The sequence below is a fragment of the Ptychodera flava genome, chromosome 1 (assembly GCF_041260155.1).
Source record: "Ptychodera flava strain L36383 chromosome 1, AS_Pfla_20210202, whole genome shotgun sequence".
NCBI classification, from domain to species: domain Eukaryota; kingdom Metazoa; phylum Hemichordata; class Enteropneusta; family Ptychoderidae; genus Ptychodera; species Ptychodera flava.
Genome location: NC_091928.1, coordinates 47,493,157 through 47,512,553, shown reverse-complemented (window position 1 = coordinate 47,512,553; position 19,397 = coordinate 47,493,157). Strand labels below are relative to the sequence as shown.

The window sequence follows — 19,397 nt, the reverse complement described above, 5'->3', positions numbered from 1 at the left end:
TATTTTAATGTATTCAATTCTCCCCAATCTTCTATAGGTTAATTCACTTTGTCATGGTGACAAACGATCCGAATTTTGTTTTTACAATTACGTTAAATGGAATAGTGACAAAATGACTTCCACTTCATTTGATCCAAAGCTCAGCTTTCTGAACTCAACAGACATAACGAGGTGAATCGCTGAACGCTCAACGAGAATGATTGCCTTTCAAACATCGTACCTTTTGACGAAGATTGCAAACGGAGTGAGCAATGGTCAGCTGTACGTTAATATTTCACACCATGGTATCACTGCGTGTAGCACGAGCACGCCGAGGCAATCAAACTTTGTTGATAATAGTTTGTTCATTGTTTATCGCATAAAATGTGGTCTGGGTCTTAATCACAATATGTCTCAGTGACCTATATATAACTGTCTGAAAAAAGACGCCATCGAAAAAATAAACAAGTGTAGACATAAAAGGAAATAAATAAATATATGTATATGGATGTATCCAAATATACGAATACTTGATACTTGTGAATAATACACTTTGAACACTATGGGTTGGGCACTGAAATGGGTAAGGTCAACGAAAAACGTATGATATACGAACTCGGAACGACGCTAAACTGAGCTACGGAAATGTCTTCAAGGACTTCATGTCTACATGAAGCCTCCAGGAATACACCAATTCCCAAATTCCTGATCCTTTTTAAACGTTTTGTCAGATTCTTGTCACTTTACAAAACTGTTACAATAATTATAAATTTCACTAGGAAAAAGAAAAGCTAGGCGTTTATTTCTTCGTTTTTTCAATTATTTTCAAAACAATTCTCTCCCTCTTCGTTGCAACAAAACAACGTAGACAGTGCATTTAAAGTTGTTTCTTTAATTTTGCATTCTCTGCTAATTTTAGTCCGAGTTACTATGTCAACGTGTCTATTTTTAACTTTGTAACCTTCACAATTTTGTTTTCAGTGTTTTTTAGCTTCCTCTGTTTCTTTTTACTGAATAATTTGTCAAATATATCAAATAAAATTAAACTCGTCCACATAGGGACCAGCTGACAATTTTGATAGGCAGCATACCCAATTTGACGAATCACACACGATTATTAATACGACTGCGTCAGTAACTTATACATTAAAAATTGTATATAGGTATAGCTTCGATGACATTCATTACTATCCTTTATTCATGATCGTGTCTCTTCTTTGGTTCTCATATACTGACAATACAGTTCAAGATTAAACAGACAAATATATCTCTGTCACATGAGGGTTTATTACAATGAATAGGCCTGACTCTATCAGATACATTGCGTAACTTTAGCCATGTATCGTCATTACGACCTGAGTTCTTGTCATACCCTCAAATCGCAAAATGACTTTCACGTTCTTTTTTTAAGAACAGTTCTCTTCAATTAAACAAAATTGTGGTATGGAGCTGCCTTTACGAAATTCTAGAGCTGACAGAACTTCTTTTCAAAAATACAACTCTGGTGCAACACTTGATTTAAAGGTATACAGTCACCTGTAATCTAAATATGCCCATATATGGTCAGAGAGGCGTTCCTTGGTATTCAAAATGCCTATGTGAGGGGGCTGTGTTTTAAAAAGCGGCCACCCGCTTTAAATCTGTGATTGGTTAGATTTTCTCTTTCCATGGTAACTGTGGCAAATTTGGAACAGGTGACAGTATATCTTTAAGATGGCATTTGCAACTGATATAACTGGATTGATCTTTGCGACAAGTCTGCTATGATTAATAAGCATACAAATGCTTTCCTAACTAGCACTCTTGTATAAAAACGAATTGTGGCGCACTTTACAGTCGTATACTGACTGACTGCACTGATAAAGGATGGTGGAACTGAAATCTAGGAGGTGCATTGACAACGATGGTGAATAATATCTGGTTTTGTTCATAAATCTAATTTGTGCAGATTTATGCACTTCAATTTAAAGGGCGAATACAAACCCTTGTTGTACTCACCAGAGCATCATGTTGAAGCAGCCAGTATTTCGTTTGTCACATAGCGTCTCTACGTATAAAATGCACTGTTATTATTTACATTTAAGTTTTAGACCGGACTAAAATTAACAATAGCAAAGTAGTCCACACACGCACAGGTTAGGCTAAGTTGACAGGCTTAACGTTGTCTATGTCTTGACCCGCTGAGGGGAATAGAAAAAGAATTTGAAGTTGACATTTGAAACAAATCATCAAAAGTTACATCTACTGTCGTCTTCTTAACTTTGCTTATTAATATTCAAATTAAGTCACAGCGGGAATACTGATAACAACTCTACTTGCTGTCGGAAAATCTCACTTTAAGCCAATCTCGTACGTTCTCAGTAATCATCACCAGAGGATTTCTCGACTGTTCCCTTACAGTTCCCCCGATGTAAGCCATCTTATCGCCCTCAATGACGAAAGCCCTGTCCGGCAAAGCAGCATAGGCGTCGGCAAATTTGTTTTCCATTGGGTCCACCACGACTCTGACTTTGCTGAAATCTTCGATGTCGGTCGTAAAAGTTTGAAATTCAGAATCGGCTTCAATCAGTCGCCTGGGTTGAGAATGTAAACAACAATTAGTGGATAAGGGCAATTGTTCTTCTTTTATCGATTACTTATATTCATATTTGTTTATGATTTGAGAGAGAGAGAGAGAGAGAGAGAGAGAGAGAGAGAGAGAGAGAGAGAGAGAGAGAGAGAGAGAAGAATATACACGCGGTATCACTAAGTTACGAACACGGGGAATCACATCTAAGCGGTATAGGTCTGCTGACACTTTGGTATAGTGTCTGCATATTGATTGGTATGTGAGTAGTTTAGTGCATAGCATGACTTGATCGCGGGAAATGGTCATATTGGCCAGTTACAGTGTTTCATGTTTTTAGAATCGCACCTTTTGCAGTCTAACATCTTTTTTGCGCAGACCAGAGAGCAAACCACTTGTCGACCTTAACACAGTAAAATATATAAAGCAGGTAAATCTATGGTGTTATCCATTCTGAGTTTGATCACTTTTCATCAATATGGTCTCAATGTGATAAGTAGAGATTAGCAGAACGTTAATATCGGAAGATAAGATAGTAGGTAGTAAGTACCTGACGGCTACAATTCTGTCATCCAAGTTCTCGTGATGGTCGAAGTAACTGAAGTACGAGCCCAATGCCCAGCCGTCGCGCGGATGTCCTTCGAGCAGATAGATGAACAAGAAGTCGACCAGGTTCTTGTAGTCGTGGTGCAGTGAGGACAAAGACCCGCTTAGGACCGCGGCCTGAAATGTGAAAAACCAAAGTTAATGTTAAACAACTTATAAAGTTAAAAAACTCGACAAGAAAATATTATCGAAATAATAGGGGATGCGCTAGGCGACCATTAACGTTTATTTATCAGCAAGGCGAGAGGAAAGCCAAACATTAACAGGCCTCGCCCGTTTATTTTGACTTTCCTTGCGCCTGCGCCAATTAATAAGCGTTAATGGTCAGGGCGGAGTCTGTTATTTCCATTATATTATCAACGGACGGAAGAAAACCGTAAAAATATACGAAAATTTCCCCCATGAAAGACAACGGGCCCCCAGAACTTTGTACAAAGTGGAATTTACGTTTAGCTCTAAAGATACGATGTTTACGATATTATCCATATTCACGGGCATGTAAACAAACCATTGTGTATTTGTGGTCAGTCACGTGGTTGAGCTCGACCAATTAAAATGCGACAGACAGTGCATGGTAATATAATACTGCACATGTTTCTGCATTTATATCTACATTTTCCTGATTTACCAAGTAATTTTGATCACGAGAGAGAGAGAGAGAGGAGAGAGAGAGAGAGAGGGAGAGAGAGAGATGTTCAGCTGTCTATGTCCATATGCTGTGACCTCAAGTCAAGGAATGAGACAGTTCAGCCTTTGTGCAGTGACATGGTGGGACGCTTGATAAGGTCAACTAGTCTATGTCGCAATGACTCGGCAAATGTTAAAGTTGCATAGGACCACACTTATAGGTGATTCAAGATAGCTGTCATTCTAACATTGTGCATTTCCCAAAACACAGGCGCTTTTATCAGTACCTGCTGTTGATAAGAGGGAAGCAGATATTAACAGACGGTACGGGTCCTCCGGTCACGTTTACCAAACTGATAACATCCGTAGGTCTTGGTACGGATAATATGACAGAACCCCACGGCGAGGCATCGCGAACGAGTTGTACTTGAGTTATTTGCACAAGGGCTTGCAGTACGGGAACGGCAGAATAACCGCAACCCCTACTGCAGATACCCCGCGTGCGGCGCGCTTGCAATCTCGCAATAAGATTTTGTTATTATTACATATGTTACAACGGGAAATACAAACGTAACAACGGGAAATACAAATAAAGTAATGCATAGAGCGAATCGCTTCGACTTCTGAAATTTGGCAGTATGATATGTACTTTAGTTATCAGGTTTTAAACACAATGATGTCATTGACTTATCATGGACTACTTATGCCTCATCCCCAAGTCTGATTGGTTAAAGTGTTGTACACATGTACACGGGTCAAAGGTTGGTGACTTTGTGGAACAGGTCTCACTCAAACCTTTCGCTGCAATTACGGCGGGAAAGGACAGAGCAAAAAAATAGCTACTCATTTATATAGGTTCCATGCTAAATTCTTTACAAACAGGTAGAAATATAAGCAGCAAGGAAACAAATATGAATTATTACCCTGTCGCGAAAAAGCTCGAGCTGGAGCCTGTCGGAGCTGGTGTGATCGCGAGGGAAAGAAATACGGGATAACACTGCGGTCTAAATACATATGTAAACTTTCACAAATGGAACCTTCTTATCCATTTGATAAAAGATATAAATTATGCTTTGAATCCCGAATTCTGTACATTTAAAATAGACTACCTATGCCGGTGACGTCAAATATTACTCTCTGACACGTCAGTGTATGTTGGTAAACGTTAACTTTCAGCAAATAATGTAATTTTTGCTGTATCTATTTGACTCCGAAGAAAGCTGTCAAATTGTCCTTTATGCAGCACATTCGGATTAGGGATTTCCCTTGCATTGATTTATAGTCAACGATATTCACTCTTGCAAAGTTGAAGAATTGAGGCTTAATTTTCATCAGGTCGTTACTTCTTCCACCCTGTGTTACCACTTAGCCCTACAGTCGGTAAATTCTACTACTGGGAATCACTGAGAGTTACTAACTGCATACCACTACACAGGGACGACACAAAGTTGTAGTAGATGATGTTTATTGGGATAAACGTCTAGACCGGCAAAGGTCTAGCAAAGGTATAGAACTTGCTTGTCTTAGATATTTGCTTATGGTAGAGAATCCGGGTAGCTCTATGGCATTTTAACTATCAAACAGTTATTGATACTCGAGTTGAACAAATAAAAATAGAAATTTAAGATTTGGCTGAATGCAAAAATGATTTCTCAAGCACATAGTTCATGAATATTGGTCATAAAGTATTCGTAAAAGAGGTGGCCTGACATAATGTCGATGTGGTCGAAGATGGGCTTTTTCGCATATGAGTTTACTCACATTACCGAAATACAGACACAAGCTGTTTTTTCTCTAGTCGTACATTGCGGGTGTTACCGTTTCTTGATCTACAGCCAAACCTATGTCGAAATGATGTTCAAAACCTTGTAAATAGCCTCCATATATGTAATGGTTAATGTTATTCTTGGCAAATAAATGTTTTTCCGGGCTAGAATTTATTTGTAAACAACAACATTGCAAATTGTTCTCATTAGGATGTGATTCACAAAGCCAATCCTATGCGTGAAAACACTACTTGGAGAAAATTAAACATGTTTTTCATAAGAACAAGACATTCTGAATAAGATGTAATCAAAATAACAGCCATTACCCCTTCAACACATGCGCATATTGAACAGGACTTACCATTAGCGGGGGTCAGGAAAATGAGCCAGCAATGATAACCAGTGGACGATCTTTGTTTACGTGTAGTTCTGACAAGGGTATCTTTTCTCTTGTTTCGACTTGGAGGAGGTCAATATCTGGTCTATTGTCCCCGACTTTAAGATTACCAGGTCTAATTTTTGCTCCATAGGGTTCAAGACGATAAAGCAATTTCAAAATCTACGTGAAAGAAAAGAAAGATTGTTCTCGATAGGTAAAGACTGTATCGACATTGGTCCTACCTGAGCTATGCAACTCGGAAGTTTATATTGTTGTGTTTAGCAGCAAGACTGAGGAGTACTGGGCAAAAACTTAACACTTTTACAAATAAACATTATTACAAGGAGTCCCATTGCTTCAAAAAGCTCTTGCAGAAACCAAAGAAAAGATTAGTCGTTTTCATAACCAAATCGTGGTACAACTGCCTTTAGGAGCACTCCTTTAGCAATGATAAGGTTGTGAAGTAATTATCTACACACCTCCTTGTCATGGGCATAGCGTTGCCACACGAGTCCAGGTAACCGACCGCCTTGGAGTACTTCAGGATCAATGCCGTTTTCCGTAAGAACGGTGGACGCGTGGACGCCCTCAATTTCAAGCATAACTGCAAACAGCGTAGCGGGGTCTATTATGTCTGGTTGTAATCTCAGGTCATACTGCTGGAGAGTAGATTCGTCAAACATCAACTCATTAAAACGGTGAAGCATATTCTTCACAAGCTCTCTGTCTTCAATGAACGACGCCATCTTTATAGTCTTGGAGACAGAATGGAAATGAAATGTATGGTAAACAACCGAATGCATGTAAAATACTTCAACAAACAAACAAACAAACGAACAAACGTGCAACCAGGCCTACAGTCAGACAAACGCCTACAAAAATGTATAAGACACCAAATGTTTGAGACAGGCGAGTCAAATACAAAACAATGGTTCTGAAAATAACATATGGCTTTAATAGCAAACATATTATTGAAAAAGAAATGTTCGACTACATCTGTGGCCAAACACTGTGAAATAAAATCTGCAACATATCTTTATACCGTCTTTTAGTTCTGTTTTCAAAGTGATATTTTTCTAATCCTTTCTGATGGTTTTCGTCCCTTATATGACACATACGGAGTTTGTTTGTCCTCGTATCTGTAGCCTTAATGGTAACAATGGTGAAATAGCGGAGGTATGACTAGGATAATATATCCTTCTATTAAAACATACTTCTGTTTAACGTAACATTGGGCCATATTGCTTGATTAGGAGGTTGCATGAGTAAATATTTTGAACAAAAGCGACTGTTTGATTTGAAAACCGAATGACAAACCCAAAGAGAAAAATTACACGTATCCCAGACACACACAACCAACCGTCAAAAGATAGAACTATTAGTCAGTTTGATGTCTTTTCAATGAAAGCTACGGCTTGTAAGCCGGAAGCAGACATAATGACATCAATTTGGCAAGTTCGTTCGTTGCTCCACAATTTCGGCTACAAACACACGGAGAAGCACTTACCCTCAACAGGATGTAAAACAGTGCCACCGAGCAGATGAAATGTAACGTGGATGACCAGATAACATTTTAATATATAGCATTTACCTCCATAATCCTCAAAGATATTGATCTCTTTACCACCAGAGTCACAAAGGTCAAGTGGTATGTACGTACATGAGACACTGTGAAAAACCCATTCATCATGCACCGGACAACAGGCATGTATGATCAAAGCGTTAATCTCGAAGTGATCCTGATGCCCGGATAGGTTTTTACTGATAAATATGATTTAGTTCTCCTGAAAACCTTTAACTCACTTTCAGCGACAAAAGACATAAAATACAATCTAATAGGCAGGCAGTAAGTAAGATTTCCAATGATGATACAGAAAGTGTGTTTCTTTCCACATTTAATCATCGATAAAAAAGTTAGCGTTTACTCATAGATGTGATTATTTAATGATTTTACACAGTAATGGATTTAAGAGTATGTGTTGAACCAATTTTACAATTAAAACGATCGATATTAGGTTGCAATTCTTCTGAAGTAGGACCGTGCAAACTGACCAGTTTATCATTAAAATGTTAACACCATCATTTTGTTCTTTGTTTTTACACTGTATCTCACGTGGGTCTTCAGATAACTAAATAAATAAGGTGGCTTCGACCTCACGTGTGCGATGCTCCATAACTCCTTGGTAAAAATATCTGTCACTGGCTTCGAACACAACAATGGTATGCAAGTGTTGGCATTCGTGTCAGAGGTAACACAAAGAACACAGATCAGTTGCACTAAGCTAAAACCACAGTTCGTACACTCAGCCTAAGTATCGCGAAACTATTCTTATGCCATTACCCTATTATTGTGTTATAAGGGCTCTTTTTGGACATGCATGTGGTGTCATAAAAACGTGAAATACTTTCATGAAGTGACTCAGCGTACAAAATGATTGTAAAACACTGCAAATATGTCAATTACTGATTTACTGAATGCCAACAGATGATTTCGTTTGAGACCTTTAGACAAAAAGGATTTTTCCTATCCTGAATTGCTTTTCTGCGACAAAACTTATTGGTCACATTCCCACATTGTACGGGACAGCTACTATCCTCTCTCTCTCTCTCTCTCTCTCTCTCTCTCTCTTCTCTCTCTCTCTCTCTCTCTCTCTCTCTCTCTATATATATATATATATATCAAGAGGTCAAACAAGACAGACTTCTTTTCATATCAAACTAAATTTATGTAAAAAAAGCTCAAAAAGAGCGGCGTTGTCCCTTAAATGATACCAAATGATACAGTCAAGCCAGTTTACAGTCAGGTGATAGGTCTATCTGGCGTGGGTTGGACTTTGACTCTGAAGGTCACTGAAAATGTCGACTTGCACGACACAGAACGCAGATCATCAAGCTGTTACAGACCAGCAGATGGCCTAATTTAGGTGACTAACAACGCTGACGGTATATCTGGGGCATCTAACCAGGTTACAGCAAGAAAATTAGTAATCCTGCTGTCCACAAGATACCCGAACTGAAAGTTTTTTACCCTCTTTTTAACTTTGAGGGATATGCGTCCTAACTGTTTGTTCTTTCAAGATGTGCCGGCGCTCACTATCGCGTCCATGCTGCCCTTCTTGATGCTCGCGACAATTTCCTTCTTCGAATTTCAAAGCAGAGAGCAATGGGGGTACGTCACCCATCGCGGAACCTTGACAAAGTTTATATTGAAAAATGAAACAGTTGAAATAACGTGTAACTCGAGGGTTCTCCAAGTTGTCTTAAAACCCGTTTTATTAAAGTCTCGCTACTGTATGTAACATCACTGGAACACTTGCTGTAAGTGGACATCCACTAAACTCACTACCATCGCTAATCATTTAAGATCTGATATTGTCTCCTGGATTTAAAGTTGGATCAATATTTGGCTTACGGTTTTACTTAGTGCAAGTGATTATGAAACTGTCTTTTTAATTTATTTTAGCGTTCTTTCGGGAGACAGGGACTTGTTTGCAAACATTCTAAGTCTATACAATCCATTGTTTCCTGTCTTACGAAAATTCTCGAATTCAATTTTTATCTAATCTGTGTAATGTTTCATGATAATAATTACCCTTTAAGCGTGAAATGGCAAACTATATTTACCTTTATCTTTGATCTTTGTACTTCTTGGCATTTATCTGCTGAAACTTAAATTCGCTCGTACTATAAACTGAGGCACGTAGATATGACACGACATCGTCATTGTTCATCTTCAAGTTTGTTTTGGTCAGTTGCCATTGTCTCCCTCGGCAAATAACACATGCCATGTGACTCTGTTCCCCTTTCTTTCCGACTGTGGTTGTCTCAGTATTTATCTTTCTGTCTGTGCGTTCATCTGCCTTCCAGTCCTTTGTGTCCTCGCAAACTTAACACCACTCTTTGACCCCGGGGCAGCTACTTGGAGAAATGGCAGGGGATGCGAATCATACATCCCATTTTAGACCTGAACTATCGAAATGTAATGACTCAATTCTATTCATTTATCTTATGACATCATACCCTGGATATTCGCAGAGCATTATTGGGAGAGAACAAACTGTATGAACAGTCGAACTTAGTCGAACTAAGAATTTTTGTTAACATCGAAGATGTACTGACAAGTGTTTACTCTATGCACAAAGTACTTTAAAATAAAGAAGACTTGTATATGTTGAAGCCTTAACACTCTAATTTGGGACTCTAAAAATTACAAAATTGTGGCGCTACCTAACATTTGAGACCGTGGCGCGGATGCGAGGTCTCCCCAGCTTACCAAAACAGAAAACCTAAAAATTGTGGCGCACCCCCCACATTTTGGACCGTGGCGCGGTGGCGCGTGTGGCACCGGAGTCCCTAGCTTACCCTAAAAAGTTGATTTCATACAAACGTTTTTCCCTTTCCAAACCAGAAAAATAGCTGGCCGCAAAAGGTATCGTGCACCTCGCGCATTTTAATTTTCAAATTCGTTTACAAAATCGCAGCGATTCATGTAACAATTACTTTAAATCGTCATTTCCTTAGGACTAAATCCGTCACAAAATGCAATTCAAACATAATTTATCATGTCTTTCTGCGATTTCCACATCAAAATATGGTTGGCCCAAACGTCACATAAATGTTCTAAAATTAAAAAAATGCCTGGCCGCAAAATGTATCGCGCACCTTTTAATTTTTGAATTCGTTCGCAAATACACATAAATTTATGTAAAATTGCTTTAAAAAGTCATCTTTTCTTCGGCCCGATATCCGTAGCAAAATGTAATTTGGAAATACTTTTCAAAGTCTTTTTTGATTTCCTCATGGAAATATGGTGTGTTAAATTATTTTTATCTTATTTGTGTTAATTCTAAACTAGACTACATAGACATGGGCCGTATAACGCAAATTGATTTCTCAAGGAGTACATTTCGTAATGTGTATGTCTGACAGGGGTTTTAATGTTTCCGCATTTCAGATGCAAATCTTCCGGTTTGTGAATGATGACTAAGAGACACATCTTGCTTCAAGCAGACGAACGTTTGGATCTTAGGGAAGATGGCGTATTCTAAAAAGTGATAAATTCCGATGTAATTTCTGATATCAACAACATATTTCAGATTTCAGTCAATGAAATGACAGAGTAATGTCATATACTTTCTTGTAACATTGATAGAGAATTCCCTATTCCATTGTCTTGCTCTAGTTTAATAGTAGTTCAAACTTTAAAAGGCGTCAATAGCTTAGGCATAAGAAAAATAGGCGAAATAGACATAGAAACTCTGAATGAGAATATTGAGATCATTGTACTTGTTGTTCGGTCTAACGATTTCTTTTCATAATTGTCATACATGCACCAATCTGTCCCAGTGCGAGGAGTCTCACATTTTGACAGGTTTGGAGGAACGGCCTTCGGGACTCGTCGCCACAACTTTGTAGTAGTGTTCTGCCCGGTCAGTTGGTTCTTTGCCCTTCAGAGTAAAGCCAGTAAGGAGAACAGAACGTCTTGGTAAGTAGCTCTAGAAACATTACGACTGCGTAGTATCTCAGGTGATAGGCGTTGAGGGCGTACACCCAACACGTACCCCGATCACCGCGGAAGACACTATTTACAATCCAGTAGAACCAGGTAATTTACATATTTGTGGTTTGACAGGTGACGTCATTCAGTGGGCGGATCTCACATGCAAATGTTGTTTCCATCGCTCATCGTGCATATGAGCGGGCTGCCATACACAACTTCCGGGATCAGGTCACGGACGTACACTCACAAATCGCTGGCGACTGAGTGTATAAAAACCGTTCATATCGTGCGAATTTCTCATTTGAAATCAAAGAATTGCTTGGCATAGTTTAAAGGTGATATTGCAATCAGAATAGACGCTTGTGGCCAAGTCAACCGTATCACTTTAATACGCGTTATTTGAATTTATTTATTCAACCCCTCTCAATCCATTCACATATGCACACAAAACGTTCTGAGAAAATACACCCAGCAGAGCTATGTGCCTCAGCTACTTCTCTTCAACCTCCAGGTAATGTACTGATAATGTGGGTAGTTCTTTTGTATTTATGATCCACTAGTTTTAGGCATCTATGCAATGATTTGAGATTTCCGATCCAGTAGAATCAGGTAAAGAAACCTTGTCACTGATTTGCATTCTCCGTATCCAGTAGAACCAGTTAGAGCTTGCATTATTGTGTTATTGTTGCAGTGATTTATTTTTAAAATACCATATAGTATAATTTCTCATCAAGTAGAACAAGGTAAAATATATACTGAGAATATTTACGATCCAGTAGAGCCAGATCGTGTATTATACCAATGATTTTATATTTGCAATCCAGTAGAACCAGGTAGTGTAATATAGATAGACAGTGATTTTACATTTACAATCCAGTAGAACCAGGTAAAGTATGTACTGGGACTATTTACAATCCAGTAGAACCAGGTAGTGTAATATAGGCAGTGGTTTTATATTTACAATCCAGTAGAACCAGGTAGTGTAATATAGGCAGTAGTTTTCTATTTACAATCCAGTAGAACCAGGTAGTGCAATATAGGCAGTGGTTTTATATTTACAATCCAGTAGAACCAGGTAAAGAATGTTCTGACACTATTTACAATCCAGTAGAACCAGGTAGTGTAATATAGGCAGTGGTTTTACATTTACAATGCGTAGAACCAGGTAGTGTAATATAGGCAGTAGTTTTACATTTACAATCGAAGTAGAACCAGGTGAAAGTATGTACAATCCAGTAGAACCAGTAGTGTAATATAGGCAGTGGTTTTATATTTACAATCCAGTAGAACCAGGTAAAGTATGTACTGAGACTATTTACAATCCAGTAGAACCAGGTAAAGTATGTACTGAGACTATTTACAATCCATTAGAACCAGGTAGTGTAATATAGGCAATGGTTTTATATTTACAATCCAGTAGAACCAGGTAGAGTATGTTCTGAGACTATTTACAATCCAGTAGAACCAGGTAGTGTAATATAGGCAGTGGTTTTATATTTACAATCCAGTAGAACCAGGTAAAGTATGTGAGACTATTTACAATCACGTAGAACCGGGTAGTGTAATATAGGCAGTGGTTTTCTATTTACAATCCAGTAGAACCAGGTAGTGTAATATAGGCAGTAGTTTTATATTTACAATCCAGTAGAACCAGGTAAAGTATGTACTGAGACTATTTACAATCCAGTAGAACCAGGTAGTGTAATATAGGCAGTGGTTTTATATTTACAATCCAGTAGAACCAGGTAGAGTATGTTCTGAGACTATTTACAATCCAGTAGAACCAGGTAGTGTAATATAGGCAGTAGTTTTTATATTTACAATCCAGTAGAACCAGGTAAAATATGTACTGAGACTCTTTACAATCCAGTAGACCCAGGTAGTGTAATATAGGCAGTATTTTTCTATTTACAATCCAGTAGAACCAGGTAAAGTATGTACTGACTCAGAGACTATTTACAATCCAGTTGAACCAGGTAGTGTATATAGGAGGTGGTTTTATATTTACAATCCAGTAGAACCAGGTAGAGTATGTTCTGAGACTATTTACAATCCAGTAGAACCAGGTTGTGTAATATAGGCAGTGGTTTTATATTTACAATCCAGTAGAACCAGGTAAAGTAAGTACTGAGACTATTTACAATCCAGTAGAACCAGGTAGTGTAATAGAGGCAGTAGTTTTATATTTACAATCCAGTAGAACCAGGTAAAGTATGTACTGAGACTATTTACAATCCAGTAGAACCAGGTTGTGTAATAGGCAGTAGTTTTATATTTACAATCCAGTAGAACCAGGTAGAGTATGTACTGAGACTATTTACAATCCAGTAGAACCAGGTAGTGTAATATAGGCAGTGGTTTTATATTTACAATCCAGTAGAACCAGGTAGTGTAATATAGGCAGTGGTTTTCTATTTACAATCCAGTAGAACCAGGTAAAGTATGTACTGAGACTATTTACAATCCAGTAGAACCAGGCAGAGTATGTACTGAGACTATTTACAATCCAGTAGAACCAGGTAGTGTAATATAGGCAGTGGTTTTATATTTACAATCCAGTAGAACTAGGTAAAGTATGTACTGAGACTATTTACAATCCAATAGAACCAGGTAGTGTAATATAGGCAGTAGTTTTATATTTACAATCCAGTAGAACCAGGTAGTGTAATATAGGCAGTAGTTTTATATTTACAATCCAGTAGAACCAGGTAAAGTATGTACTGAGACTATTTACAATCCAGTAGAACCAGGTAGTGTAATATAGGCAGTAGTTTTATATTTACAATCCAGTAGAACCAGGTAAAGTATGTACTGAGACTATTTACAATCCAGTAGAACCAGGTAGTGTAATATAGGCAGTGGTTTTATATTTACAATCCAGTAGAACCAGGTAAAGTATGTACTGAGACTATTTACAATCCAGTAGAACCAGGTAGTGTAATATAGGCAGTGGTTTTATATTTACAATCCAATAGAACCAGGTAAAGAATGTTCTGAAACTATTTACAATCCAGTAGAACCAGGTAGTGTAATATAGGCAGTGGTTTTATATTTACAATCCAGTAGAACCAGGTAAAGTATGTGAGACTATTTACAATCCAGTAGAACCAGGTAGTGTAATATAGCAGTAGTTTTATATTTACAATCCAGTAGAACCAGGTAAAATATGTACTGAGACTCTTTTACAATCCAGTAGACCCAGGTAGTGTAATATAGGCAGTATTTTTCTATTTACAATCCAGTAGAACCAGGTAAAGTATGTACTGAGACTATTTACAATCCAGTAGAACCAGGTAGTGTAATATAGGAGGTGGTTTATATTTACAATCCAGTAGAACCAGGTAGAATATGTACTGAGACTATTTACAATCCAGTAGAACCAGGTTGTGTAATATAGGCAGTGGTTTTATTAGCTCACATTTGGTTATACCAATGTGAGTTTATCGTATAGGCTGAAGTCGATGGCGTCTGTATGTATGTGTGTATGTATGTATGTATGTATGTATGTATGTATGTATGTATGTATGTATGTATGTACGTACAGTATGTCCGTCAACATCAAAAACACGCAAACCGCTGCACGTTTTAGCTTGATATTTGGTATGTGGATGCATCCTGGCTATAGATGGGATTTTGTTCAAATGAAGTCTGCATTGCCAAATTATGCAAATGAGCTTACAAAATGTGAAAATGGTTAAGAATAAATAACTCAAGAACTGCTTTTTTGATTGCTTTGAAAATTTGTGTGCAAGTACCTTAGGTGAACCTTATAAAGTTTTATGAATATTGTGAAGATATCCTTAATTTTGTATTTTTGCTGAATTTTTTTGTGATTTTTCTCATTTTCAGTAAAAATTCTTCTTCTCTGAAACCGCCAACCCAATCGCTCTGAAATTTGGGTTGTCTCTTTACAAGGGTGTTACTCTTCTAATTTGTTGAAATTATGACAAAATTGGGAAAATTACTATTTTTAAGCAATTTTGTCATTTTTGGTCAAAAAATCTTAAACAGTATTTCCTTTTTAAAACCCCTGGACAGACAGCTTTCATATTTGGTACGCAGATGTACAGAGATGACAATAGTTAAATATGTGGAAATTGTCCTGAAATATAAAAATTTGTATTTTTAAGACAATATTGTCATTTTTGGTCAAGAAAACTTTATCTCAAAATTACTTGTTTGATAGCTTTGGAATTTGGTATAAAGTCCCTTGTTTGATAGCTTTGTAATTTGGTATAAAGTCCCGAAAGATGTTAGATAAATTTTCTGCTCAAAGTGTTGGGAAACCCCAAAATTCATTTATTTTAGGTAATTTTCTCAGTTTGTGACCTTAAATGACCTACACCAACCCAGGATATGTTGTGAGACAATTTTGAAGGCTGTGAATCATAATGTTGTCATATTTGGTATCAATATATTTGTAGGAAAATTTGATCCAGAAAACAAAGCTGAGGTGATTTTTTTCATTTTGGACCAATTTTTGCAACTTTTCTTTGTAAGACATACAAGAACTGATGAGAAATTTGGATCCAGGATAATTCCAGATGTTGTAATCACCGCCAACAGTGAAAGGCATTTCACTATCTTTAACTACCTTAAGTGCTGTTTACATTAGAATGATAACACTCATGGCATTAAATAAAAATCTCCAAGGTTGTATATGTACTTCCTGTCATTTGGTCTTATGTAATACCAAGGGGTGGAACATTTGATATTCAGGAGGGGGTAGGGTCTAGAAGATTGATGATGTAGCATTACTTTTTTACCAGATCCCTTGTGCATTTTTTGCCCACTCCCACCTTTTCTTTTTATCAAGCCTTCTCTGTTTTTTGTTGTTGACATTTGCTCCCATTGCTATAGAAGTTGATATGCATGTTCCAAAAGATGACCTCCAGTACCTAAGTCGAGACTTATTTGCTTTTGTCGGTCTTGTTTTTCCTGGTTTAAATATTTCTTGAATGGACCAATTCAAACCGAATGTGAGCACATAGTGTCCTTGACAGTATTTTATTTACAATCCAGTAGAACCAGGTAAAGTATGTACTGAGACTATTTACAATCCAGTAGAACCAGGTAGTGTAATAGAGGCAGTAGTTTTATATTTACAATCCAGTAGAACCAGGTAAAGTATGTACTGAGACTATTTACAATCCAGTAGAACCAGGTTGTGTAATAGGCAGTGGTTTATATTTACAATCCAGTAGAACCAGGTAGAGTATGTACTGAGACTATTTACAATCCAGTAGAACCAGGTAGTGTAATATAGGCAGTGGTTTTATATTTACAATCCAGTAGAACCAGGTAGAGTATGTACTGAGACTATTTACAATCCAGTAGAACCAGGTAGTGTAATATAGGCAGTGGTTTTATATTTACAATCCAGTAGAACCAGGTAGTGTAATATAGGCAGTGGTTTTCTATTTACAATCCAGTAGAACCAGGTAAAGTATGTACTGAGACTATTTACAATCCAGTAGAACCAGGTAGTGTAATATAGGCAGTAGTTTTATATTTACAATCCAGTAGAACCAGGTAGAGTATGTACTGAGACTATTTACAATCCAGTAGAACCAGGTAGTGTAATATAGGCAGTGGTTTTATATTTACAATCCAGTAGAACCAGGTAAAGTATGTACTGAGACTATTTACAATCCAGTAGAACCAGGTAGTGTAATATAGGCAGTAGTTTTACATTTACAATCCAGTAGAACTAGGTAGTATGTAGCAGTAGTTTACATTTACAATCCAGTAGAACCAGGTAGTGTAATATAGGCAGTGTTTTATATTTACAATCCAGTAGAACCAGGTAAAGTATGTACTGAGACTATTTACAACCCAGTAGAACCAGGTAGTGTAATATAGGCAGTAGTTTTATATTTACAATCCAGTAGAACCAGGTAAAGTATGTACTGAGACTATTTACAATCCAGTAGAACCAGGTAGTGTAATATAGGCAGTGGTAAAGTATGTACTGAGACTATTTACAATCCAGTAGAACCAGGTAGTGTAATATAGGCAGTGGTTTTATATTTACAATCCAGTAGAACCAGGTAAAGTAAGTACTGAGACTATTTACAATCCAGTAGAACCAGGTAGTGTAATATAGGCAGTAGTTTACATTTACAATCCAGTAGAACCATGTAGAGTATGTACTGAGACTATTTACAATCCAGTAGAACCAGGTAGTGTAATATAGGCAGTGGTTTTATATTTACAATCCAGTAGAACCAGGTAAAGTATGTACTGAGACTATTTACAATCCAGTAGAACCAGGTAGTGTAATATAGGCAGTAGTGTTACATTTACAATCCAGTACAACCAGGTAAAGTATGTACTGAGACTATTTAAAATCCAGTAGAACCAGGTAGTGTAATATAGGCAGTAGTTTTATATTTACAATCCAGTAGAACCAGGTAAAGTATGTACTGAGACTATTTACAATCCAGTAGAACCAGGTAGTGTAATATAGGCAGTGGTTTTATATTTACAATCCAGTCGAACCAGGTAAAGAATGTTCTGAGACTATTTACAATCCAGTAGAACCAGGTAGTGTAATAGACAGTGGTTTTATATTTACAATCCAGTAGAACCAGGTAAAGTATGTGAGACTATTTACAATCCAGTAGAACCAGGTAGTGTAATATAGGCAGTGGTTTTATATTTACAATCCAGTAGAACCAGGTAGTGTAATATAGGCAGTGGTTTTATATTTACAATCCAGTAGAACCAGGTAGTGTAATATAGGCAGTAGTTTTCTATTTACAATCCAGTAGAACCAGGTAAAGTAAGTACTGACACTATTTACAATCCAGTAGAACCAGGTAGTGTAATATAGGCAGTGGTTTTATATTTACAATCCAGTAGAACCAGGTAGAGTACGTACTGAGACTATTTACAATCCAGTAGAACCAGGTAGTGTAATATAGGCAGTAGTTTTCTATTTACAATCCAGTAGAACCAGGTAAAGTATGTACTGAGACTATTTACAATCCAGTAGAACCAGGTAGTGTAATATAGGCAGTGGTTTTATATTTACAATCCAGTAGAACCAGGTAGAGTATGTTCTGAGACTATTTACAATCCAGTAGAACCAGGTAGTGTAATATAGGCAGTGGTTTTATATTTACAATCCAGTAGAACCAGGTAAAGTATGTACTGAGACTATTTACAATCCAGTAGAACCAGGTAGTGTAATATAGGCAGTAGTTTTATATTTACAATCCAGTAGAACCAGGTAAAGTATGTACTGAGACTATTTACAATCCAGTAGAACCAGGTAGTGTAATATAGGCAGTAGTTTTATATTTACAATCCAGTAGAACCAGGTAAAGTATGTACTGAGACTATTTACAATCCAGTAGAACCAGGTAGTGTAATATAGGCAGTAGTTTTATATTTACAATCCAGTAGAACCAGGTAAAGTATGTACTGAGACTATTTACAATCCAGTAGAACCAGGTAGTGTAATATAGGCAGTGGTTTTCTATTTACAATCCAGTAGAACCAGGTAGTGTAATATAGGCAGTGGTTTTATATTTACAATCCAGTAGAACCAGGTAAAGTATGTACTGAGACTATTTACAATCCAGTAGAAACAGGTAGTGTAATATAGGCAGTAGTTTTATATTTACAATCCAGTAGAACCAGGTAAAGTATGTACTGAGACTATTTACAATCCAGTAGAACCAGGTAGTGTAATATTGGCAGTAGTTTTATATTTACAATCCAGTAGAACCAGGTAAAGTATGTACTAAGACTATTTACAATCCAGTAGAACCAGGTAAAGTATGTACTGAGACTATTTACAATCCAGTAGAACCAGGTAAGTATTTGAGACTATTTACAATCCAGTAGAACCAGGTAAAGTATGTGAGACTATTTACAATCCAGTAGAACCAGGCAGAGTATGTACTGAGACTATTTACAATCCAGTAGAACCAGGTAGTGTAATATAGGCAGTAGTTTTATATTTAC

General features: G+C 37.2%; 2 protein-coding genes across 2 annotated transcripts; both read right to left on the bottom strand.

Moving 5' to 3' along the window:
- Positions 1 to 1,250: 1,250 nt before the first annotated feature.
- On the bottom strand, positions 1,251 to 3,637 carry LOC139145233 (type II iodothyronine deiodinase-like). Its single transcript, XM_070716263.1, has 3 exons — positions 3,626 to 3,637; positions 3,096 to 3,268; positions 1,251 to 2,552 (listed from the first exon to the last, which is right to left on the bottom strand). The coding sequence occupies exons 1-3, from the start codon at positions 3,635 to 3,637 to the stop codon at positions 2,291 to 2,293; spliced, it is 447 nt and encodes a 148-aa protein (XP_070572364.1). The 3' UTR covers positions 1,251 to 2,290.
- Positions 3,638 to 5,910: 2,273 nt separating this feature from the next.
- Positions 5,911 to 6,678, bottom strand: LOC139139633 (uncharacterized). The gene is made up of 2 exons (XM_070708507.1): positions 6,403 to 6,678; positions 5,911 to 6,103 (listed from the first exon to the last, which is right to left on the bottom strand). The coding sequence occupies exons 1-2, from the start codon at positions 6,667 to 6,669 to the stop codon at positions 5,918 to 5,920; spliced, it is 453 nt and encodes a 150-aa protein (XP_070564608.1). The 5' UTR covers positions 6,670 to 6,678; the 3' UTR covers positions 5,911 to 5,917.
- Between the last annotated feature and the right edge of the window lie 12,719 nt (positions 6,679 to 19,397).